At 53.1% G+C, this 25,003-nt stretch overlaps 1 protein-coding gene across 1 annotated transcript in view; it reads left to right on the forward strand.

Annotated features, from left to right (window-relative positions):
- The window catches only part of HCN4 (hyperpolarization activated cyclic nucleotide gated potassium channel 4), a 105,659-nt gene that overhangs the window by 18,816 nt on the left and 61,840 nt on the right, over window positions 1-25,003 (forward strand). The window contains exon 2 of the mRNA XM_039723100.1: window positions 10,525-10,948. Coding sequence (XP_039579034.1) covers window positions 10,525-10,948 — 424 coding nt within the window. The remainder of the gene's footprint in view (window positions 1-10,524; window positions 10,949-25,003) is intronic.

Raw genomic sequence — 25,003 nt, forward strand, 5'->3', positions numbered from 1 at the left:
TATGAGGGCATAAATATGTCATGCAAGGCAGAAAGCACTGCAGAGTCCCCTCCACACCCCCCACTCCCCAAACTGTGATTCTTACCTAGTTGTGTGACTCATGTCATTTCTCTGTCTTATTTTGGTGTTTAATTTTAGTAAATTTGGCTTCCTAGTGGTGAGAGTGACATCCTCAGCTCACATAAACCCATATTATGTCAAGACAGGCATGTCAACACAAAATAGTTTAGAAGCCAGCCTGTCATCCCTGTGACTTCCCAAGGAGATGAGTGTGGAAGGTCCCTGGTGTTGGTGACGTGTGTCCTGTGCCACTCTCTGAGCTAAGAGACATCCCCAGAGCCCCCTGACACCCCCTGGGCAGCAGGGCAGGGGGCATTCTGCCCCTCTCAGGTGAGAGCCCACCTGCAGCTGCCCCAGCCCTGGGGCCAGCACTGCAGGGAGCTGCAGCTGCTGCAGCCAGGCCAGAGGAGGCACCAGGATGAGCAGAGGGATGGAGCAGCTCTGCTGGGAGAGCTGGGATTGTTCACCTGGACAGGAGGAGCTTTGGGGGGACCTCACTGTGGCCTTACAGAGCCTGAAGGGGCTGGCAAGAGAGATGGAGAGGGACTTTGGACAAGGGATGGAGGGACAGGGCAGGGTTAGATGGGATATTGGCAGGGAATTCCTGGCTGGGAGGGTGGGCAGGCCCTGGCACAGGGTGCCCACAGCAGCTGTGGCTGCCCCTGCATCCCTGGCAGTGCCCAAGGCCAGCTTGAAGGACCCTGGGACAATGGAAAGTGTCCCTGCCCATGGCAGGGGTGGCACTGGCTGGGCTGTAAGGGCCCTTCAACCCAAACCACTCTGATTCTGTGATGATATGATAGATATCATGTATATCACACATATCTACAGCATCTGTAGACAATAATTTCCCTTCCTGTCCCTGAGTACAAGCCAAGCCCTTCCCCAGTCCTGCTGCTCTTTGGGACAGCTCAGAGCTCCCTGGTGCGATTCTCCCTGCCTGGGGTTTGACTCATGGATGGTGGACCTGGGCCAGGGCCTGAACTTCATCATGTCACAACTTATGCATGTCTTTAGGCTTTAATCCTGCACATTCCACAACATGTTCCTGATGGCTTGGAGGCTGCAGCCCTTATTGATCCATCCCTTCTCTCCTACAGCAACATAAGGCACGTTTCCATGGCAATAGGTCCCCCTGAAGGGGCTTCCTTCCCTTCCTCACTTTATTGGTCTTTCTCATTATTAAATCATCAGAGATAAATGCACACAGGAGAAGGGTCAATGTGTGGATCAATGGGCAGCAACAAAGAGGAACTTTTCCATATTCATACAAGCAGGAGATTTCAGGAGATCAAACAATGCAGGATTGCCAGGCCCTGAGGTGGCAGCTCATGCATAATGTATTCTGGGAACTCTGCAATCAATACACATCCAACACGTGGAGACCCCTGGGATTCAGCTGCAGGTGGGCAGGGACGGGGGAATCCACAAATGTTTGTGAGTGCAGTAGGGTGGGGCATGAAGGGAGGTAACTCTGCTTTGTGCCAGCCCTGCAGCTTTGGCTCAGTGCTGCAAACAGAACGGATTCTCTACCCATGGAGGGTGTGGGGTGGGAGGTTCCTTCTGGTGGGGTCTGGTGAGCCAGGCATGGAGAGAAACCTGCTCTGTGCAATGGTGTGACCCAAAATGATCCGAGCTTCCATGGGGACAGCAGTGCTCCAGCCATGGCGCTGGTGGTGGCTGCACTGCCCTGCTTCCCTTCCCAAGGAACCCTGTAAACCTCCAGTGAATCTGCACCATTGCATCCTCAGATGGTGTCTCCAGCCCCTGCTGCAGTGAATTCCCACTGCAGGACAATTTCTGTCCGTGCTCAGCTCAGTGGTGCTGTGAGAACAACAATAAATTGTCTGGGCTCAGTGTGTAAATGCTGCTCCTCTGGGCCCTCACATAGAGAGGGGATAAGCTTTCCTAGGAGTAGTACCACAGAAATTTCTCTGCTTCTGCAGCTCGTTGCAGGGGAATTCTCCATGAGATATTAATAGCTGTGTCCAAGCAAGTGAGAAAATATTAATAATGCTGCTTTAGTCGGAAATGGGATGTGTGCTCTATTGGCCTCCGTGCTCCACATTTAGAGCCGGAACAAACCGAGTCTCTTGTGGCTATCTCTGCTTCTGGGAGAGAAATGAAATCTTGTTTATTTTTACTTTTCTGGGAAGATTGGGTTCTAAGTATAGATTTAAGATAGGCTTTAATTTGTTAGCTGGGTCTGCAGGCAGGAAGGCAGCAGGAGCTGAGGACAGTGGGCATTGGCTCCATGGGGCCAAATCCACGGGCACTTTGTGCCATGGGTATGGTCAGAGTGAGTGGGAATGGAAGTGCAGGAGCACCGTGGTTCAGGGTGGTCCTGCAGAGCCAGGACTGGGAGCAGGTGTTCATCAAATTGAACATAAATCCTGGGAAATGCTTAGCCAGGTCCTGTGGAGCCCCTTGCAGGGGGAGGACCTCACAGGTTGGATGGACCCTCATCATCCCAGCACAGAGGCAAGGCAGGCAGCAGCACTCCAGCCTCCAGGAGCCTTCCTGCAAACATGATTTGCTCAATCCTTGAAAATGAACTTAGGATGTCAGCTCATTCATCCTCAGAGGATCCATCTCACAGCTGGGATGCTGCTGTCCTGGACACGGCACTTCAATCCCATCCTCACTTCCCACCAACTGGAAGTGAGCACCCCTCAGCAGGGGTGGCATCATCCCTTCCACTGGCTTTTCATGTGCTTGAACACCACTTCATGTGGGTGTGGTTGGTGCCTGGTGCACTTGAGCACAAAGATAATGCAGAGTGAGGGGTTTTCTGAGGCAGGAAAGCAGCAAACACAAGGAAGATGTTCCAGCAAAGTCGCTGAAGGTCAGGACTGTCTGTCTTGGCTGATTCATAAAGCCTCTTTCAAAGTGAGATGGAGGCCAGGGAAGTGCCTGTGTCTCAGTGACTGGAGTTTCTGTGAAGGACAGTGAGCAGCAGCTGCTGGGGGCTCCTCTGGCAGTGCTCAGTGTCCCACATGTGGCCGTTCTCCCTCCCTGCAGAGCTCCCACAAGGGGAAGGTGTTGCCATCTCTCCTGAGGGAATGGCTGATGAAAGCACCCTGAGCACTGAGCTGTTCCTCGTTCAGACAAACCCACTGCTTGGTGGATTGCCTTTGACATCAGCTCTGCTTTCCTGGTGCTCAGTTCTTCAGAATTCTCCAGGAAAATTCGCAGTCACATGGGTCCATAGAACAGCTTGGGCTGGAAGGGACCTTAAAGGTCATCCAGCGCCACCCCTGCCATGGCATGGACACCTTCCATGAGCCCAGGTTCCTCCAAGCCCTGTCCAGCCTGGCCTTGGGCACTGCCAGGGATCCAGGGGCAGCCACAGCTGCTCTGGGCACCTGTGCCAGGGCCTGCCCACCCTCCCAGCCAGGAATTCCTTCCCAGTATCCCATCCATCCCTGCCCCCTGGCAGTGGGAAGCCATTCCCTGTGTCCTGTCCCTCCATCCCTTGTCCCCAGTCCCTCTCCAGCTCTCCTGGAGCCCCTCCAGGCCCTGGCAGGGCTCTGAGCTCTCCCTGAGCCTGCTCCTCTCCAGGTGAGCACCCCCAGCTCTCCAGCCTGGCTCCACCCTCAGAGCATCTCCATGGGCTCCTCTGGGCTCTCTGAGCAGCTCCACGTCCTCCCTGTGCTGGGCCCCAGGGCTGAGGCAGCTCTGCAGGGGGGTCTCACCTGAGGGGCAGAGGGGCAGAATCCCCCCTCCCCTGCTGCTGGGATCAGCCCAGGGAGGGGGGAGATCCAGGGCTGGGGCATTTCCAGCTCTCACCCCCAGCACCCCCGGGTCCCTTTGTGCCAGGGCTGCTCTCAGTCCCTTCATCCCCAGCCTGGGTTATCCCAGGGCTTGCCCAGCACCAGCACTGGCCCTGCAGGGTTTGCTGGGGCTCACCCAGAGCCACCTGAGCATCCAGGCCCCCAGATGTCAGGCAGTCCCCATCCCTGCAGGCAGCCTGGCAGCAGCTCACATTGACAGTGCCCTGTGTTTTGTGAGTTAAAGGAAGGGCAGCACTCACAATGTACCCGCTTATAATTGCTTAAATCCATCAGTGCCTCAAACGTGGTGTTTGCAAATTGTCAGCTATTACTGCTGGAATAAAAATACCTCTAAGTAATGTGTATATTTATATTTTTACAGTAGAAAAGAGAAGAAATTTCCCCTTTGCTGCTGCTGATCAAATTATAGATTATAACATGGCTGGAAACCTCTCCTGAGTCTAGACAACCACATTTGCTGGGTGGTGCTTCTACCTCTGAATGAGCTTCTTTAATCTTTGGTATCTCATAGTCTATCTGTAACATAGGATGATAATACCTTCCTAATTATATCTGCTGGGATTTAATTAATGTTTGGACATTACTTTGAAAAATGTAGGGTGTTGATTATTGTTTAATAATGTAGTGCTAGATTTAAAAATTAATGATAGAGAAGCAATGAAAATACTTCCTTGCTTGGACTGCAAATGCCATCTCCAAGTATTACATAAGCAATAGCTTCCTTAATTTTCCACTTACCAAAATCCATGTAATTATATTTTAAGGTAATAATATGAGCATATGTTCTGAAGTTGAAACAGGGTTTGGAATTGGGCACTGCTCGGAGGAGATTAGGTGAGCAATTATGTAGATTGAAGATAATCTAAGTCAAAGGCTAAGTGCAGACCTTGGAGAATCTCTTGCCTCGGGTGAAACTGCCAGCTCAATTGGATGGCAATTCTGTCAGAGACAGCACAGGAGCTTTGAGGAATCCAGATGCAAAGTGCTGCTGGGCCTTGTGCTCCTGGCAGGCACTGAATTCCGTGGGAGTCCTGTCCCATGCCACTGACCCTGCAGCTGGTGAGCCCCGGGTGACCCAGGGAAGGCACGTTCCCTGCCAGCTCCTGCTGGCACCTGAGAGGTGCTGGAGCATCCCTGGGCAGGTGCTGTGGGTGCAGCCCTTTCCCAGCCAGCTGGGTCCCCACTCTTGGCTTTCCATGCCCGGCAGTGCCCTGGGTTTGGTGCCCCTGAGTCCTGGAGCAGCCAGGAGCCAGCAGGGCTGCAGGAGATGCAGGCACCCAGGAGAAACAGGTCCAGGAGATGCAGAGATCTAGGAGAAGCAGAGATCCAGGAGGTGCAGAGATCCAGAAGAAGCAGGCATCCAGGAGAAGCAGGCATCCAGTTCCATGCCCGGCAGTGCCCTGGGTTTGGTGCCCCTGAGTCCTGGAGCAGCCAGGAGCCAGCAGGGCTGCAGGAGATGCAGGCACCCAGGAGAAACAGGTCCAGGAGATGCAGAGATCTAGGAGAAGCAGAGATCCAGGAGGTGCAGAGATCCAGAAGAAGCAGGCATCCAGGAGAAGCAGGCATCCAGAAGGAGGCATCCAGGAGATGCAGGCATTCAGGAGATGCAAACATCCAGGAGAAGCAGGCATCCAGAAGGAGGCATCCAGGAGATGCAGGCATTCAGGAGATGCAGAGATCCAGGAGATGCAGACATCCAGGAGATGCAGGCATCCAGGAGATGCAAACATCCAGGAGAAGCAAACATCCAGGAGAAGCAGATATTAGGAGGTGCAGGCATCCAGAAGGAGGCATCCAGGGAAATCTGGAGCAGGCTGGGACCCAGCAGGCTCTCCTGTGCTGTCAGAATGCATGGTTAATTAGCAGTGCTCCCAGGGGCTTTAGTCACGATGGCAGAGTATTTGCATAGATCGGTCAGAAGGAATTAAAACTGTTTGTCTTTTCCTTTAGCTGGGTCCTTTCCCATTACACAGCACTCAGAATATTTTTGTAACTCATTTGACTCTTTCTGGTGAGTATTCATGGCAGAGAAGTTTCCAAGTGCACAGGTCTTTGAGTAAACTCTCTATAAATAAATTAATTCCTCCCACAAGGGAGCTGCTGGACTCAGAGCTGGTTAAATGTCCTTTAGTGTGTTCAGGAGCAGTGAATCACCATGTTCCTCCCTTTATCTCTAGGGCAGAGCAGTCTGTAACTCTCCAGTAGAAGCAGCCTGCTCCTCTCTGGGAGAAGTGATGCTTCCAGAGGCAGGGAAGGATCTCCTCGTGCTTTTTCTCTTGCTCTCTCTGTTCAGCTGTCTCTGTGAATGGCTGTTCCTGGAGAAAACTTTGCTCCCACTGTGGTTCCAGCCACGCTGAGCTCCCCTAATGCTCTTTCCAAAAGGTGATTTCTGTTTGCAGCCCCAGAGCATTCCTGGGAACTGCAGCACCACCTCTCTCCTGCCAGGCCCCCTGATCAGCATGCAGCCCAGAGGCAGGAAAGGCAGAGAAGCACAGGTTTCCAGCAGCTCAGAAGGGATTTAGGAGCATTTCCTCCCCACCAGGCAGGGATGGAGATTCCTGGTGGGACTCAGTAGGTGGCACTCTGTTTCTGGAGTCAGCACCGAGCCTTGGGACAGCGCTGGGCTTGGCTTTGGGCTCGGTTTGAGCTCCACCCTCCACCCTCCACCCTCACCTAATGAGCTGTGCTCATTAAAGAGCTGTTCTTGGGAGGTCAGCAGGGCTGGCCACGGGCTGGGAGCTCAGTTCCAGTGCTGGGGAGGATCTCTGGCCTCTGGCACTGCCAGGCAGGTGCATTGCTGTTTGTGCTTCAGCCCAGAGCTGGCTGCCCTTCAGCAGCAGCTGAAAACCCCAAAAAGCTTTGTTAATTTAGAGGTGAGGCCACTCAAGTCCATTTTCTCTGGACTGTGCAAGCGCTGTGGAGCCAGAACAGAAGTTCAGAAGCCACAAATGCACAGAGTTTCAGTGCTGCTGTGAGCCAGGGATGCTGCTGAGCCTCTCACCTCTGGGATTCACTGCTTTCTCTCCAATTCCTCACTGCTGAGCTCACGCTCTAGAACTGCCCGCACTGCACCACGGAATGAAAAAGGAAATTTCATTTAATTGTAAAAAATGACTTCCAAAAGCAATATTCCCAGCCTGTTGTCACAGTGTGCTCTAGGCAGAGCAGAAAGATGGCCCAGCATTCCAAACCCACAAACCAATACCTACAGAGTGTACAGGCTGTCACATCAGCTGAGTGACACAGCAGTGCTTAAGGAGCACATATTCCTGAAGTGTCTGTGCCACAATAATTCTCAGATATGTTCTGTTTAAATAATGTATTGGGAATTAAGAGATCCGAGGTAGTGGTGCATGTTAAAATGTGATTTTCAGATCCAAGGAATGTGCAGACAGTAGGATGGAGTATAAAAACCAAGGGTGTTTGAACAAGACATCTGGTTTATATAGTGCTGCCTGTTCCCTGTGCTCTGAGCAGTTCAGTTGCACTGAGTCAACTGTAATAAAACAATACATTCATATTTATTAATTTTTTATGTAGGCTTTTGGAAACAGGAAGAGAAGTGAGAAGAAGACAGGATATCTGACATCCCAGAGATGCATCTCTGTTAGGCTCTTTTGCAAGCCATACGAATGGCTTCAGATCTGCTTAGACTCAAAAATCAGATTCAGGTCCTAACCCTTGCTTGGCCTCAGCCTTCCATGGACAAACCCCACGCTCTTCACTTTGCCATGTGGCTCCTCTGTGTGCAAGGCAGGGATAATAACTCTGCCTCTCCTGGGTGCAGCAGAGCCAATTTCATCACTGTCAGCTCCCTGGAATCCCTGGGTGAAAGGCACAACAGAAATTCAGAAAACATGGGTTATTAATAGCTGGTGCTTGCCCTTACATACATCACATGCACCGTTAGTCATTGTGGCCAGTAATTTACAGGGAGGGGAAAGATGTTCCTGGGAGCAAATGCAGAATGACACTTGGATGGTATCAGACCTCTGAGGTGTTGCGGGCCCAGGGAGTCTAATTAAGTCTAAATGCACTGATGCCACTCTGAACAGATCCTGCTTCTTATGTGGGTGAAATGGAAATGTGCAGGAGCCCTGCAAATCTTACCAGGGGAATTTAACTGCCAGGCAGTTCACGTTGGAAAGGCAGGTGCTGGAGTTGGTGTGCAGGCCAAATTCTTGGTGTGCTCCAGCTTTTGCTGCCTCCTTCATAGAGCCCCAAGGTTGTCTTCCCCCTGACAGCTTTATGAAAGGGATCACTGGATACAGAAGTTCCCCTTCCCTGGTTTTAAGTGGTGGCTTTAAAGGTCAGAGCTGAGGGGCCATGACAATGCTGTGGAGTCAGCAGTGCAGCCCTGAGGAGAGCTGTGCTCTGAGGGACACGTGGCAGTGGGCTCAGCACCTGCCTCCCCATCCCTCACTGCACACCCTGCTGCTCCAGGGCAGCTCAGGCTGGAGGGAAGGGCTGCAGGAGCTCAGGAACTGCTGCAGGTGAGGATGCAGGGCAGGGAGAGGCTGGGCTAGCAGGGCTGCTGCAGTCAGGGGAAAGCGTTTCACCGGCCTTGGGTGTGTGCAAAACATCTTCCTTGGGCTGGGAGCCATCCTGCCACTGCTGGTCCTGTCCCCAAAATCACCACCCAGCCTAAAAAAGAGGCACAAAAATGCAAAGGTATGAGAAGGAAGGCACTTAGCTTCCCAGCACTGCAAACCTGGCCGTGCCAGGCTCATGCCATTAATTTGAAACTTGGGAAAACTCATTTTCTTTGGGCCTATCTCCTTGTGTATTCCCTAAGGGAAATGAAGGATGGCTGGGAGGTTATTTATTTTCAGTAATAATGCACACACTGCTTCCAGACTTCCTGCTATTGTGCGATTATCCAGATTAATTGCCTGGGAAAGCTGCAGCATCATCTCAGGCCCTTATTAAGGAAGCTCACAACACGGATTTATATTAATGCATATTGCTGGGTGCCACAGCCTTGCTCTTGGAGGCAGATGGACAAATCCCACTGCTGAGTGCTGCCAGCAGCCCTGTACCTGCAGACTGAGAGGGGATTGCTGGTACCTTGAGAGCCAGGAGAGAGCTGAGGTCATTTTTAGGAAGCTCATTAGTGAGTAACTTTGCTTATTCTAAAATCAGTTCCCATCAGCCTCTGCTGAATGATTGTGAGAATTGCTGGGGTGCTGCTAGCTGCTGACCCTGCCTGTACGTGGGCAAGGGTTGGAATCTTAAAGATGCTTTTAGGTGCTTTAAAGTGTTCTTACCAGGGAGAGAGGCTCTAGACAGAGAAGGCTTTTAAGGTATATTCTGCCCTTTTGGTTTCCCTGCTGAGAGTTTAACAAACCATGTAGTTGCCTTGCTCTGAAAATCCTGTTTTGCAGCAGCTCTGCCTGGCCCAGGTTCCAGCTAAACAGCCACTAACCAAGGTGGAGCTTGAGGGCCTTTAAAGCAAGTCCAGCTCTCCTGAAACATTTCAGGGATTTTGGCTGTAGAGGGTTAGAGAGAGGAGCAGCATGTGCACATCCTTTAGCAGCCCAACCCTCCCTTTGATAAATCAGTGTCAGTGCAGGGTCACGCTGGTGCTCTCACTGCTGTTGAGGTGATTGCTCATCTCCTGTGACAAATCAATCACTGTATTAATAACTAATGATATTAGAGTAGCTGACCCATAGTGCACAATGTGGGGCTGCTGGAATCTGGGCAGTGTGAGCCCACAGTGCATCAGCATCTATGTGTGACACGTGAGGAGAGCACTGGAGCACCCCTGTGCTGGGCAGCGAGGCTCCTCAGCAAGCTCTGACACTGGGAAGGGTTTTAGTCCTCACTCTGGGGGAGCTGGGACCACATTGTCTCATTGTGCATCTGTGGGAAATCTTTAAAAAATCCCAATCATATAAATTAGGGTTCTACTCAGACTGTGTATGCCTTCCAGACAAAACTGAGTGTTACAGTAAGGGCCACTGGATAACACTGAGCTACCTCTGGAGTGAAGATAAGCTTCCTGGAGACTGTGCTTCACGGAACAGGAGTTAAATGTTGGTGTTACTGTCCTTAGAAATGGAAAGGGTATCTCCAGGCACGTGACTCCAGGCTTTATTGATTGTTTCTGTACAACACGGGAGCCTGAGGAGCGTGGGCTAAACTCCTGGAGGCCAGCTCAGCAGGAGTCTGAACTGAGGGCTGGAGATGAGAGCACAGCTCCAGTTCCATCCTGATCCCAGAGCTCTCAGTGCTGGCTGCTTCTAAAGAAGGACCAGACAGCAGGAGCACAGCCTGATGGTTTAACCCCACATGGCTTTATTGACACACAGACTCTGAGGCCTCCCCAGTCCTCCTTCCCTCCTTCCCTCCTTCCCCAGCAGTCCCTGTAGTAACCGCAGGTTTTTCAGTCTCTCCCCAGGCAGCTCCCAGGTCCCAGGAAGGTGTTCAGGCAGGCATGCCCAGCCCTGGCTCAGCTCCTTTGTGAGCCCTCGAAGGCAGAGCAGGAGGGTTCCTCTGATATTAATTAGTCAATTAGCAGCTTGTGCAGTGTGCATGCTCAGGCAGAGCAGCAGAGCCCAGGGGATGACTGACAGCAGAGATGGATGAGTCCATCAGTGCGGCTGACCCGGGCTCCCCGACCTCCTGCTCTGTGCATGACCTCACATGTCTCTGTCTTGCTGTCCAGGTTTTACTGGGATCTGACCATGCTGCTGCTGATGGTAGGGAACCTGATCATCATCCCTGTGGGCATCACTTTCTTCAAGGATGAAAACACCACCCCGTGGATTGTCTTCAACGTGGTTTCGGACACGTTCTTCCTCATCGACCTTGTCCTCAACTTCCGGACAGGCATCGTGGTGGAGGACAACACCGAGATCATCCTGGACCCGCAGAGGATCAAGATGAAGTACCTGAAGAGCTGGTTCGTGGTGGATTTTATCTCCTCCATCCCCGTGGACTACATCTTCCTGATCGTGGAGACACGCATCGACTCCGAGGTGTACAAGACGGCGCGGGCGCTGCGCATCGTGCGCTTCACCAAGATCCTGAGCCTGCTGCGCCTGCTGCGCCTCTCGCGCCTCATCCGCTACATCCACCAGTGGGAGGAGGTGAGACAGCCCCTGCTCCACCTGCCAGCTCTGCTCTCCCATTCCCTTCAGTGCCCCTTCCTGCCCCTCGTGTCAGGGCCTGACGCTTTGTTGGAGCGGGTTCCCGAGGGAATTGTGCAGGTTGTTGGTGCTGTGGGCTCTGGGGTCAGCATCCACGTGAGCTGGGGAGATGCTGCAGGAGGGTGGGCACAGGTGGGCCCCTGGCAGGAACTGTGCAGCTGGTGAACAGAGCAATCAGCCAGACAGCGAGGGCTTGCCCTCTCAGAGCCCCCAAAGGTCCAGGAACAGCTCTGAGGAAAGGGCTGGAGACAGCTGATTTGCAGAACCTGTGGCATCTGTTTGCCATCTGCTGCTTCTCTGTGCTTATCTCTTGAATGAAGAGATAAGCACGGGCATGTGTTAGAACCCTCTTGCTTGCTATATTCTCTGACACTATGCTAAAGGAAGCAGGAAGGAGCAGCAATCTGCAGACAAAGGTCTGGTGAAAAGCAAGATCCCCACAAGCCCAGGACCCTGTGCTGCTCCCAGAGGGAATCCCAGGATGCAGGGTGAGTTGTCAGGAATAATGTGGGTGAAGCCACAATCTTGCAAGTAGCTTGAAAATCAGTTGTTTTTCTCCTGTCTCCATGCTCTCCAAAGCAGAGAGAAAGCTCCCTGCATCTCTCTCTCCACATGTCAGGAGCATATTTTCAGGACAAGGAGAGCTGGTCAGGGCAATTTCATCTTTGTCTCCATATTTTGTGTTGTGCTTTGGAGCTGAGCCTGCTGCAGAGCATGATCTAATGCAGGGCATGCTCCTGGGAATGTGAAGGGGAAGCAGCCATGCAAGTCATGGCTCGATTGCAGCGAGCTGTCACAACACTAATTCATGACAGAGCTGAGCCCTTCCCTCCTCCAAGCAGCCCACACTCACAGGGAGAGCACTGGGGCACACTTCACAAATCTCAGGCTTCATCCTTGAGGTGTTACCATTTGTGAGGGCTTCACTTAGAGCAGAGCACTGAGCTCTGGGATGACAATGGGCAGGGTGCTGGACAGGTGCTGGACAGAGGCAGCCCCAGCCCTCAGACTGATAATTTAATTAATTCACTTTGTGGTGCAGGCAGGAGTGCACGGAGAGATGAGCAAAGCACAAGTGTCCTTCTGGGGTGCTCAGTGAGTCAGGGGCTGAGCAGGGCACTGACATCTCTCCAGCTGTGTTGGCCTGTCCTGTGGTTGCTTTGCTTCCCTCTCCTCTAATCCGAGTGGCTCAGCAAAGGCGAGGTGGTGGCTCAGGCTCTCCACAGATTCACAGGCACCCACAGCAGTGCACAGCTCCCTGCTTGTTTCCCTCTGCTCCTTGACTTCCCTTCCAGGAGGTGCTTGAAGAGGACTGAAGTTTATTTGCTGTTTTGTACTGAATTTATTTTGGACATGATGAGACAGGAGCAGATCAGTGTTTTTCCCTCTCTCACTTCTTGTAGCTTGACCAAGCAGCCATTCCTAGCTCCTGTCTCCCAGTGCCATTCCAGGGATGCTGTTCCTGAGCTGCTGTCCTGGGCCCTGGCACAGCACTGCTGGGTGCCCTCTGGGGCACAGGCTGCCCAGGGTGGGGCAGTGCTGCCGGGGCAGGGCAGGGATGGTGCTGGTTGCAGTTTGGGACTGCAATGCAGACTGTGCACTGCAGAGCCCGAAGAGCAAACAGCAGCAGCTGTGTCAAACAGGGCTCGGCCCAGGCTGCAGCTCCTGGACAGAGTTTGGCACTGGGAGCTTCTCCAGCTTCCACACCAGGGAGGGGTGAGCTCCTGTCACTGGTGCAGTGCCTGCCACAAGGAGTCAGGGAAGGGGAGTGCTGCCTCATCCTTGCATGGGAGTTGTGCTCCCTGCAGCCACGCTGGCAGCTCTCTTCCTCTGAAGTGCCTACAGATGATCCCTGTCTGAAAGGCCACATTCATCTTTCCTCCCTGCACCCACCAGTGCTGATCTGGGCAGAGCAATGCAGGACCAGCCTTGCTCTGGGTGTGCAAGAGGTTGCTGTGCACAGCTAAAGAAGGAGGAGGACTTGGGAGAGGGGGTGCTGCAGGTCTGGTGTCTGTGGTCCCCTGTCCTGCTCCATGCCTCATAGCTGGCAGTGTCTCTTTAGCTCTTTTATCTGAGCAGATCAGCTGTAAGGAGATGTGAGCAGGGTGTGCTGGGCCTCTGGAGAGGAGTGTGTGCCCGAGGGGAGCGTGTGCAGGGCAGAGGTGCACGGCCAGAAGGGATCACCATGGCATTGTGTGAGGGCACAGAGCTGGGGCAGTCCCTTCCCGTGGAGGCAGGGCCCAGCACACACAGTGCCCTCCTCACTCAGGGATAAGGGGGCCCTTCCCAAGCTGCCAGCAGCCTCTCCCTTGTTCCCCTGCAATTGTCCATGCTCTGCATGAATTTATCTGCAAGGCTGCAGTGGGCAGGAGCAGCCTTCTCCAGGGCTGCAGTGCTGTAAAGCAGCCAGGCACTCATCAGTTCCCAGGGATAAGGGGGCCCTTCTCAAGCTCCCAGCAGCCTCTCCCTTCGTTCCCCTGCAATTGTCCATGCTCTGCATGAATTTATCTGCGAGGCTGCAGTGGGCAGGAGCAGCCTTCTCCAGGGCTGCAGTGCTGTAAAGCAGCCAGGCACTCATCAGTTCCACATCAGCGCTGCTCAGGAGTCTGTGGGCTCCAGAGCTGGGGCTGCCAGTCCCAGCAGCCTCTGCCATCCTCCCCATGTCCCTGAGAGGTGCTCTGGGGATGCAGCTGGGCAAACAACCTGAAGAGAAAAGGAAGGCAAAAGGCAGGAAAAACAATCTAAGGCACTTGTGTTCACTGGAGTATGAAAATCAGCTTAATTCCAAATGTAGCAGTTTCATTTGCATGATGCATTTTGCATGAGTGGTCCCACGAATGAATTTAGCAGAAGGGCAGAATATAAATAGAGTCTTTTTGAAGTGTCTGCCGTGTCTCCCCTGCAGTTGGGAGCTTGATTGCAGTGTAGGCAGCTGCACTCACCCTGGCTGGGGTCTGGCTTGCCTCAGATCTGTATCACCAGCCCCAGTGGTGTTCCCTGGAGTTCCCCAGGCAGGAGCATGGGTCAGAGCAAACAGAGCTGCTCCAGCCAGCCCTTGTCCTCCCCCAGAGGAACTCTTGTTATCTCAGCCTTTCTTTGGGGTGCCCAGCTTGGTCAGTGGTTCCTGGGCCTGCAGCACATGGTCCCAGGGCCAGTTGTCCCATTGTCCCACTGTCCCACTGTCCCAGGGTTAGGGTTTTGGGTCTCCCCATTGCTGAGCTGAGAGAGTGTTGAGGGAAAGGAGATCCAAACATGAACATCCTACAGACCTTATCCTACAGAAGAAAAACAGCAGAAACACCATGGAAGCCATGCATTCAGTCAGGATGAACCACTCAGGTCAGACTGGGAGTCAAAAACTCCTCAATTTTCTGAGCTATCCCTGTGGTATGACAGCACCTACCCCATGGTTGGTGCTGGGGTGCAGTTATCTGTATTTAACATCAAACTATTTTGACTTGGGAACATTCATTGGAACAACAACACAATCCTGCTCCTATAAATCTGTTTCCAAATAGTACATAGGCCAAGATAACCAAAATGCTTTGATTGCACACTCTGTGGGAGGGGCTGTGATGGGAAGGAAAGGAGCTATCTGGGTTTGATATGTATCACAATGATAATACTGTCATAAGTGAGGATTTTTCAGATTTTTTTCAAGAAGAAAAATACATCTTTTGGTTTTTGCAGCTGAAACCTGAAGCAAAGGACAATTTGATGATTTTCAGGCTATTATGTTATTGAAACCTTGCAAACTTGCCTGAGTGCTGTCCTTTTCTTCCTTCGAGTTTCCATATTACAGAGAAGCTTTAGGAGGGAGGGAATGCATCCTCTCAGGTCCCAGTAACAACTTCCCAGTAACAACTGGGCACAGATCAGACCATCTGAAAGATGATGCCACTTTCCAGAAGCTTCAGCTGTTTGGAAAACAGACCCAGAGCTGGAGAGCCTGTGTGGAAGGGCCAGGAAAGAGCTTCCAGAGGCTAGGAGAATATGGCTCCCAAGTGATTCTCCTTTGGTTTGCTAATTGCCTTTGTTTCTCCTGACCTTTCTGTAGCCTTTCCTAAATGCAATTACCATAATGTGGCTAGAGGCCCGGGGTATCATTGTCACCCCTAGTAATGAAGGGATGGGACTATTTTGGGGCTAAGAACTATTTATTGCTCAGATAAAAATCACTCTCAGAGACAATGAGGTTTTAAAGGAGCAAGCAGCTGGTCACAGCTCAAAGTAGTCACAAGTTCTTTGTTACAAAACAATACAGAACTTTCTAACCCAATGAATAGATGCCACAAGGTTTATTTTGCTTTTTTAACCTATCACCTTTACTCACTTCTACTGCACTGTGGATGCTTTTGTCCAGTGGGCTTCTGTGTCACATGCACCCATCTGCTGCTGTTATAACTTCTAAACTCTGAAGATCAGTTTGATCCTCACATGGGGCACCAATTTGTTGGATTAAGCCTTTTTCTGACCCAGAGATGGGGCAACTGAGAAGTGTTTTAAAAACTTTTATTCCACTTTCAGTCTCATGAGAAGGGTGAGACAATACAGATGTTGTAATTCATGCCATCACAGTCAGAAGCCAAATATTCCTAATTACATTATAAATATTTCTTGGCCTATCAGCTTTTGTCACACCATGCTGTAAATGCCTTAAAGCCAATCTAAAATACATCTTTCATAGTTCCATTCCTCCAAAGTGTCCAGTCTTATTTGCAAGGCCATCCTTTGAAACTTGTTCCCAGCTCCATTTCTCTCTATCTGTCTGTCCTATTCCATGGCATTTCTCAGTCAGCATTTCTTATCTCAAGGTTTGCATACAGATGCACACTGTGTGAGCCTTCTGTCAGGCTGTGAGAATGTTCTATAAATCCATTTCTCACATCAGTTTATTCTATATAACCACACCCCTACATAATAATCCCTTCACCATTGTTCCCAGCTGCATTTCTCTCTCCACAATGTCTGTCCTATTCCATGGCATTTCTCAGTCAGCATTTCTTATCTCAAGGTTTGCATACAGATGCACACTGTGTGAGCCTTCTGTCAGGCTGTGAGAATGTTCTATAAATCCATTTCTCACATCAGTTTATTCTATATAACCACACCCCTACATAATAATCCCTTCACCATTTACCAATTTAGTTTCTCACTTATTTAAAGCATATTCTTACTTACAACTATAGAAACATAAATTTATGATTTTTCTGCTTAGTGTGTATGTATTGTGTTCTTACATCAACCCAAGCTTCTCCCAAGGCTGCAGACAAACCCTTCAGTGTCTGTGGAAGTTTCTGCTTTCTGATTCCCACCCAGGGGACTGGGATGGGATGTTGGGCCAGATCTGTAAGTGGAGAGGGGAGGAGCTGGGCAGAGTGACTGTTCCCAGGCAGCACAGCAGGCTCCTGTGGCACAGGCAGCTCCAAGGGGCTGAGCAGATCTTTTATCAACAGAATTTGCAATTCTGTCCCATTAAACAGCAAGGCAGGCCCAGGAGAGCAACTCAACTCATCAAAACCTCTGGCCAGGCTTGGGTAAAATCAGCCTCAACAGACACCAGCAGTGTGGCCAGGAGGGGGACTGGGGGCTGGGCTCCTTCCCTAATTTGCATTACCTCATTTCCGAAGCCTTATTAAGCACTGCTCTTTAATGTGCTTGCAGGAGCTTATTAAACCATACTGCAAGATAGAGGAATTTTCATTCTCACTGCACAAAGTGACCCCAAATTTGAGACATTTTTTCCTCTCAGAGAAAATCCTGGCTGGCCTGAAACAAATGGCAAAACCCTCTTGTTGGAATATCAGCCAGAGGGTTTTCATTATTGTACCCCATGGAACTGTTGTCCCTTGTGCAGCCCACCATCCTTGTGGAGGGAGGGCAGACAACACAAGGACATGGATGTTTTTTATTCCTGTACATTGAATTTTCCCTCTCCTGCCCCTGGGCATCCATCCCCTGCCCTGTGCCAGGAGAAAGACACCCAGAAAAGTTCTTTTGGAGGGGTTGGTCTTTGGCAGGGAGTTCTCCTGCTCTCATGGAAATTCAGCTCCCCACCTGGCACTGGGAATACAGTTTCAAAGAGAATATCATCAAAAATGGCTTCTAATGAATTATAAGGAGCCAGGCAAATATTTGAATAGCTGTGCAGCCACGGAGCTTGCCATGAAAAGGGAAAAGCTTTTCTCTTTCCTACAGTCACCTCCTGGCAGTGCTTAATGTGTCTTGTGTCAACAGCAGGGTGTGAGCAGGGAGTGCCTGCCCTGGGCTTTGGGATTAGGGCACAGTGTCTGTCTGTAGGATACCTGGTTTGGGATTAGGGCACACAGAGTCTGTCTGTAGGAACACCTGGTTGGGATTAGGGCACAGTGTCTGACTGTGGGATACCTGGTTTGGGATTAGGGCACAGTGTCTGTCTGTAGGATACCTGGTTTGGGATTAGGGCACACAGTGTCTGTCTGTAGGAACACCTGGTTTGGGATATAGGGCACAGAGGGTCTGTTTATGGGTACCTGGTTTGGGGTTTGGGATTAGGGCACAGTGTGTCTGTCTGTAGGATACCTGCTGTGGGGTTCGGGATTAGGGCACAGAGGGTCTGTTTATAGGTACCTGGTTTGGGGTTTGGGATTAGGGCACAGTGTGTCTGTCTGTAGGATACCTGGTTTGCGATTAGGGCACACAGTGTCTGTCTGTAGGAACACCTGGTTGGGATTAGGGCACAGTGTCTGTCTGTAGGATACCTGGTTTGGGATTAGGGCACACAGTGTCTGTCTGTAGGAACACCTGGTGTGGGATTAGGGCACAGTGTCTGTCTGTAGGATACCTGGTTTGGGATTAGGGCACACAGTGTCTGTCTGTAGGAACACCTGGTTGGGATTAGGGCACAGTGTCTGTCTGTAGGATATCTGGTTTGGGATTAGGGCACAGTGTGTCTGTCTGTAGGATTCCTGCTCTGGGGTTCGGGATTAGGGCACAGAGGGTCTGTTTATAGGTACCTGGTTTGGGGTTTGGGATTAGGGCACAGTGTGTCTGTCTGTAGGATATCTGGTTTGGGATTAGGGCACAGAGGGTCTGTCTGTAGGATATCTGGTTTGGGATTAGGGCACAGAGGGCAGGAGCTCAGAGCCAGGCTGAGGCAGTGAAAGCCACGTGCTGTCTCGGGGATGTTTGCCCTGCTGTGTTCTCAGCAGAGAGGTGCCCATGTCACAGATCCAGCTGGGCACTGCCCAGTGGGGTTAAACCCTCCCTCCTGCAGGGCAGTCCCCAGTGCCAGGGTGCCCAGGCTCTGTCGGGGTCACAGGCTCCCTCAGTCTGGCCTCTCCTGCTGGGTGGGGCCGTGCAGGATTCCTGAAGGCACAGGCTGCTCTCCTGGTGGTCCCTGATCCCTGGCAGAGCTGGGCCCTGGCCTCTCTAGGTGTGCTGTCTCTCAGGGAGCTCTCATCCCCTGTGCCCTGCAGCACCAGCTGCCTCAGCTCCGTGCCCACATCGTGCCAGCTGCCTGGCGTTTGCCTCGGGCCATTGTTTAGAGGCTTCCTTATCACTGCTGTGTTACAATAACAGGGACGTGCTGCAGCCTGGCACCAGGGCTCCTCCTGCCCTGTCACTTCCTGAGGTTTGATGGGGTTTGTTCCACCTGCAGCCCTGCAGGAGCCCGGGCCCAGCCTGCCCTGCCCTGGCACACAGGGCACAGCTGTCACCTACCCCAGAGTCACACCGTGGGGCAGCCTGGCAGACACCACCCAGGCACAGGACTGTGTCTGGAGGGCTCTGGAATGTGCCCAGGGAGGAGAGCCCCCAGCCTCTGTGGGCTGTGCTCAGGGCTGGCACTGCCCAGGGCAGCAGCTGTGCCCCCTGGGCAGGGGCACCTCCTGGGCTCTGCCCCTGCCCGTGGCTCTGGTGCCAGTGCTGGGCCTGGAGCAGAGCCTGGGCCCTGCTGTGCCCCTCCCTGCACCCAGGGACACACAGGGACAGCCAGGGACACCCAGAGATACCCAGGGACACCCAGGGATACCCAGGGACACACAGGGACACCCAGAGACACACAGAGATACCCAGGGACACCCAGGGACACCCAGAGATACCCAGGGACACTCAGGGATACCCAGGGACAGCCAGGGGCACCCAGAGATACCCATGGACACCTAGGGACACCAGGGACACCCAGGGACACCCAGGAACACCCAGAGATACCCAGGGACACCCAGGAACAGCCAGGCACAACCAGGGATACCCAGGAACACTCAGGGATACCCAGGGACAGCCAGGGATACCCAGGGACAGCCAGGGATACCCAGGGACAGCCAGGGATACCCAGGGACAGCCAGGGATACCCAGGGACAGCCAGGGATACCCAGGGACAGCCAGGGATACCCAGGGACAGCCAGGGATACCCAGGGACAGCCAGGGATACCCAGGGACAGCCAGGGATACCCAGGGACACCCAGGAACACCCAGAGACACCCAGGGATACCCAGGAACACCCACAGACACCCAGGGACACCCATGGACACCCAGGAATACCCAGGGACACCCAGGGACATCCAGGGATACCCAGGGACACCCAGGGACACCCAGGGACACCCAGGGCTGAGGGCCCCTCTCAGCTGGGGCTCCTCTCCAGGCTGAACAGCCCCAGCCCCCTCAGCCTCTCCTCAGCAGGGACGTGCTCCAGGCCCTTCCTCATCTCTGGAGCTCCGTGTCCCTCTTGTCAGGGAGCCCAGGGCTGCACACAGCCTGCAGGGCTGAGCAGGGGGCAGCAGCTGGGTAAGCTGTGTGTGTAACAGGGACAGGGGGTGACAGCCCAGGGACACCCGTGGACACCCAGGGACACCCATGGACACCCAGGGATACCCAGGAACACCCATGGACACCCAGGGACACCCAGGGCTGAGGGCCCCTCAGCTGGGGCTCCTCTCCAGGCTGAACAGCCCCAGCCCCCTCAGCCTCTCCTCAGCAGGGACGTGCTCCAGGCCCTTCCTCATCTCTGGAGCTCCGTGTCCCTCTTGTCAGGGAGCCCAGGGCTGCACACAGCCTGCAGGGCTGAGCAGGGGGCAGCAGCTGGGTAAGCTGTGTGTGTAACAGGGACAGGGGGTGACAGCCCTGTGTTCCAGTCAAAGGGAGCTTCTAAATCACATCCCAGTGCTCTGAGCTCAGGAAGCAGCTGGTGTGGGAGCACAGATTTCCCCCTCAGAAGGGCTGTGCTCCACAGAAGGGCACTGTGAAGGCCTCTGGAAGGGCTGCACCCTCCCTGCAGCAGGAACTGAGCACCCCAGGGCGTGTCTGTGCCCCCAGCCCACTCAGCCTGCTGCCAGCACATCATCTGTGCTGCACACACACAGTGCTGGTGCTGGGGACAGCTCAGGCAGCTTCTGAACCTTCCACGGAGAGATTCCTGTCACCCTTGGGCTCCTGATCCAATGCCAAGTCTGGCTTTGTCCCTCAGAGTCGTGTTCAAAGCCTCAGCCCAGACTTGGAGACCAGTTTGTCTAAGGCACATTAGCCCTGGCAAGAGGGTGCACATTAATGGCTCCTCTTCAAAGCCTCTTCCAGGAAGGCACTATTGATTGCATTCATATCAAGTGGGAAACTTTAATGAGACAGCCAGAGAGAGCAGCATTTCCCTGTCCCTGGCTGTGTTCAGCAGGGCAGGGCTGCAGAGGAGCGTGCCAGGTCTGGGAGTTGTGTCAGTGAGGCAGGAGCTTGGCCCACATAGCACCGTGGCCAAAAATCAAGTTGGCTGCTGGAGGAGAAGGGGATTTTGAGCAGCATGGCAGTGGGGAGCTGCTTTCTGCCAGGAGAGCTTGAAGGCAGTTCCTCTCCCCTCAGAGCATCTCCTGTGCTGTGAGCACAGGGCTGGGGCTCACAGCTGGTCTGTGAGTCAGAGTTGGAGAAGAGAAGCTGATAAGAGTTGCCTTTGTCCCTGAAAGGAGTTCTACCAAGGCCATTAGTGTGGAAATGGGGAGAAGAAGAGATAAACCAGGGGCCTGCAGTTAGATTTTGGAGGAAAACAGTGGTGGAGACCACCCTGCACCAATGAACGTGATGTTGATTTCTTGTGGCCAGTGAATAGGTGTAAACTTTGTGAGAGGGTATAAAAAGACAGCTTGCTGCTAAAAAAGAAAAAAAAAAGAGAGAGAGAGAGAGAGAGAAGTCTTCTTAAATAGAGGATGTTCTTCTGTTTGTTACAACTGTCTCAACAACCACAGCACAGGGCAGTGCCAGCCCTGCAGAAGGGTCTGGGCTCCTCCTGCCCTCACACTGCAAGGGAAGGGATGCTCTTCCACAGGCACCAAACCCCTCAGAGGCCAAGCTTTGCCTCTGAGCAGCTCTCCTTCCTCTCCAGTGTACCAGCCACACTTCAGGCTCTGTGTGTGTGTGGGGAGCAGAGCTGGAAACCCCCAGCCCTGAGCTCAGCTTTGGTTTTGACCCATTTTTCTCCTTGCCAGAAATGTGGCAATGGAAGAAAACAGCAGTCTGAGGTGAAGGAGGGAGAGATCTTTCTTGGGAAGGACAAGAGCCAGGCCCAGAGAGGTGTGTGAGGGTTTAATGGGCAGCAGCCTCATTGATGAAGTTATTTTCTGAGCCCTGCTGTGAAAAGAGCTGTTTGGAAGACAGTTTCAGGACATGCAATTATCCAGTTTGCCAGCTTAATGCATTCAACTTAACCTCATTTTTATGAAGCAGAAATCAATGTGGTAACTTTTTCAGGGCTAAGAGATGACATTTTATTCCTGCTTCTCTCATAAGGAGGCATATTTTTAAGCTTCATTTTCTGCTGGAACTCCTCCCTCTCCCACTTTTGCTTTAAGCAGGAATACTCCAAGGACTAGAGGAAAGAGTGAGGCAATTTCCACATTCCCAGAGTCACATTAGAATGGAAAATATTTCTGAAATCTCTTTGCAATGCATGGAGTCATTTTCCTTCTTGGAAATGCATTTAGAATTTCAATACAAGCACTTTTTCATTAATTTCATCCAAGCACCACTTCACCTGGGAAGGATTCTGATGGTGCTGGGCTTCCCCCCAGTTTTCCTTCCCAAGGAGTGCATGGCCCCTGCTCTCTGTTGTGCCAGTGCCTCTCACCCTCTCTGCTCCCACTGGGCAGGAGTATTTTGGTACCTGCTCCTGCCCTGTGTCCCCTTCCCAAGCCAGAAGTCCTGCAGAGCAGCAGCTGCCAGAGCTGGGGAATGCTTGTCCAGAGTCTCCCCAGCAGGAGACTGGAGAGAGCAGGTAACTGCCCTGCTTTCCGTGAGCGTGCCCCTGTCCAGCCCTGGCACTGCTGGCATGGTGGCAGCACACACAGGGAGTGTCTGACACGTGCAGAGTCCTGTCCCTGCTCAGCTGCTCGTGGTGTCTCTGCCATTTGCTCATCCACTATTGATGAGGGAGAAGCCAGGAATGAGGGAAGGCCTCGTCAGGGAGAACATTCTGCCTTGGGTGACAGCTGGAAAGAGAGAGATGTGATGTGAAAACAGAAGCACCAGAATTCTCCTGCTCCCTTCTGGGCGTGGGCTGAGCCACAGGCTGGAGTGCCACCATGTCCCCTGCCACGGGAGGAAGGCACCTCACAGGTATCAGCTCATTCACCCCCCAGGGAGCCACCAGGGACCCTGAGCTGTGACACCACACACCTCTCTGCAGGGCTGGGGACACTGCTCACTGTCCTCAATAGGAACACAGCCCAGCCCTGGGGGGACATTCCCATCTTTATCCCAGCCCCTTCAGTCTGGGATGCATCCAGTGGGTTTGGGGTCATGAGGGGACACGAGCACAGGGAGGGTGGGGTCGTGGATTCTCTGGGTGTTCAGTTCCTGGGGCTTTGGAGAGAGGCAGAAATTTGGGGAGGGTGTTTCAGAGCTTTGGATGCAGCCAGGATGGGTGATCAAGAAACAATCAGGGTCTGTGTGTGTTGGACAGAAGGAGGCTGCTCTGAGGGCAGATCTCGAGGTCAGGGGTGAGTCAGGAGCTGAAGATGGCAGAACAGAGCAGAGCCTGGGAGCAGCTGGATCCCTCCCCTGGATCACCTGAGCTCTGCTCCAGAGGGTGAACTTTGGGAGAGCCTCTCTGTGCTGGCACTGACAAGCACTCAACAAGCAGCAGCAGTGCCTCCTTGTAAACACAGGAGAGAGACTGTGAGGATAATGTCCCTTAAAGGAGCTGACAGGCCTGCTTTTCCTCAAGTCCCTGGAGAGGGCGGAGAGCAGTTAAGACGCAGCAGCTGTGTTTGTTTTTTCTTCATTTATATATTTTTTTTCACCCAGCAAAGTGCCGGGTGTTAATTCCTCTTGATTTGCTCCGTGCAGCCCAGTTTGGAGAGGCTGTCCCTGGAATTGGGCTGATTAGCCTTCTCTCCAGTGTGCATCACCCAAACAACCACTAATCACACTCTATCCCAACCGTGTGCCTCTTGCTGAGGCTGCAGGGAATTAGGCTGGAATTGTGCAGTTAATTACACAAACTTGGGGTAGCCAAAGTCCAGAGGCTTCTGTCAGGCCCTGTGCCCAGCTGGAGGGGCTGTTCCTCTGGTGGTTTGGAGTAAGTGAGTGCACAGCTGAGCTCTGGGTGTCATGTGAGCACTTCCCTCTCCCTGGATCTCCCTGTGTTCCTGCCCTGTGCTGGAGCATCCATGGGAGGTGCAAAGTGGAGCCAGCACCTTCCTCTCCTTCCCATCTACTCTTGGATGCCCAGGAAGGATGACAAGGGCTGTCCTTTGGAGAGAGGAGAAAAACTCATGATTCAAGTGAAAAATGTGTGATCCAGGGTGGTCATTGCTTCTCCAGTGTTCCACAGGAGTGGGGGTGAGCCGTGTCCCTCTGCACCCCGAGCTCCCTGCCCGGGTCTGTTCCCTGCCAGCAGTCACAGACACCCCACCAGGAGCCTCTTCAGCTGATAAATCCCCTCAGGCTGGTGGGAAGGACAGATCAGAACTTCCTCTTCAGCTCTCTTCCCTCCAGACCTGAAAGACACGTTGGTATTTTGTGTTGAGCATAAGGCAGCCCCAGTCCAGCTCTGGAGTGGGAAAGAGATGCAGGAGGGGAGGGCACAGGATGGAGGGGCTCCTGAGAGAGGGGACAGGATGAGGGAGGGCTGGGCAAGGCCTGTGGCATCCCCCTGTCTGTCCTGGCATGGGACTCTTTGATCTTCAGGGGCTGTTATCAGATATTTGTCATGTTTTTGGGGCTGTCCATGCAGCAGTTCACCCCACAATGTGGTGGGAAGAGTGCAGCCACACTGCAGGGAATTTGAGGGGTCCTCCCTGGATCTCCTCTCATGTCCCATGGCAGTAACATTGCTTGGACATGAGGTACAAGCACACAGGGATGCTTCTTCTCATACACAGATTTTTTGCCCCTCTCCTTTTCATCTTCAAGGTCATTTGAGCAGCTGGCAGGGAAGGAAGAACACAGCCCACTTTGGGAAGATGGAAAAAACCCTTCAGTTCCATCCTGGCTGGCTGGGAGTGCTGGGAATGCAGGCGGTGAGGTGTGGAGCCAGGCTGGAACATGTTCCTCTGGCCTTTAGCCTCTCCCTCCTCCCCTCCCCGAGCCACAGCACGCAGCAAACTCCTCCAGGAGCCCCTGCCTTTGGAAGGAGCCTTATCTCAGAGCACTCCCCCCTTATCTGCAGCCTTCAGCCTGGCCGCGCTGCACGCAGTGCTGGCCGGGGACCTGCAGCTGCTGGCAGCACTTCCCATGTGCTGCTGGAAGTGGGAGCTGGCTGCACCCTGCTCCCAGCCCAGCAGCTGCACAGCCGGGCACAGGGATCCCTGCTGCTCTTGGAGCCTCCCCAGCACTGCGGAAAACCGGGCTGCTCTCTGTCCCTTTGTCAGTGACATGGCAGAGCAGGGACCGCACTGACCTGAGCGGGCACAGCCCTGCACTGCCTCCTGCTGCTGGCTGCCAGCACACCCGGGGGGAGCTCCCTGGGGGGCTCTGCCCCATCCTGCCTGAGGATGTGCTGCTCCTCCAGCCTTCCCTTCCCACCTCTGCAGGCAC

This window comes from Passer montanus, unplaced genomic scaffold (genome assembly GCF_014805655.1).
Source record: "Passer montanus isolate IOZ18808 unplaced genomic scaffold, ASM1480565v1 scaffold5, whole genome shotgun sequence".
Lineage (NCBI taxonomy): Eukaryota > Metazoa > Chordata > Aves > Passeriformes > Passeridae > Passer > Passer montanus.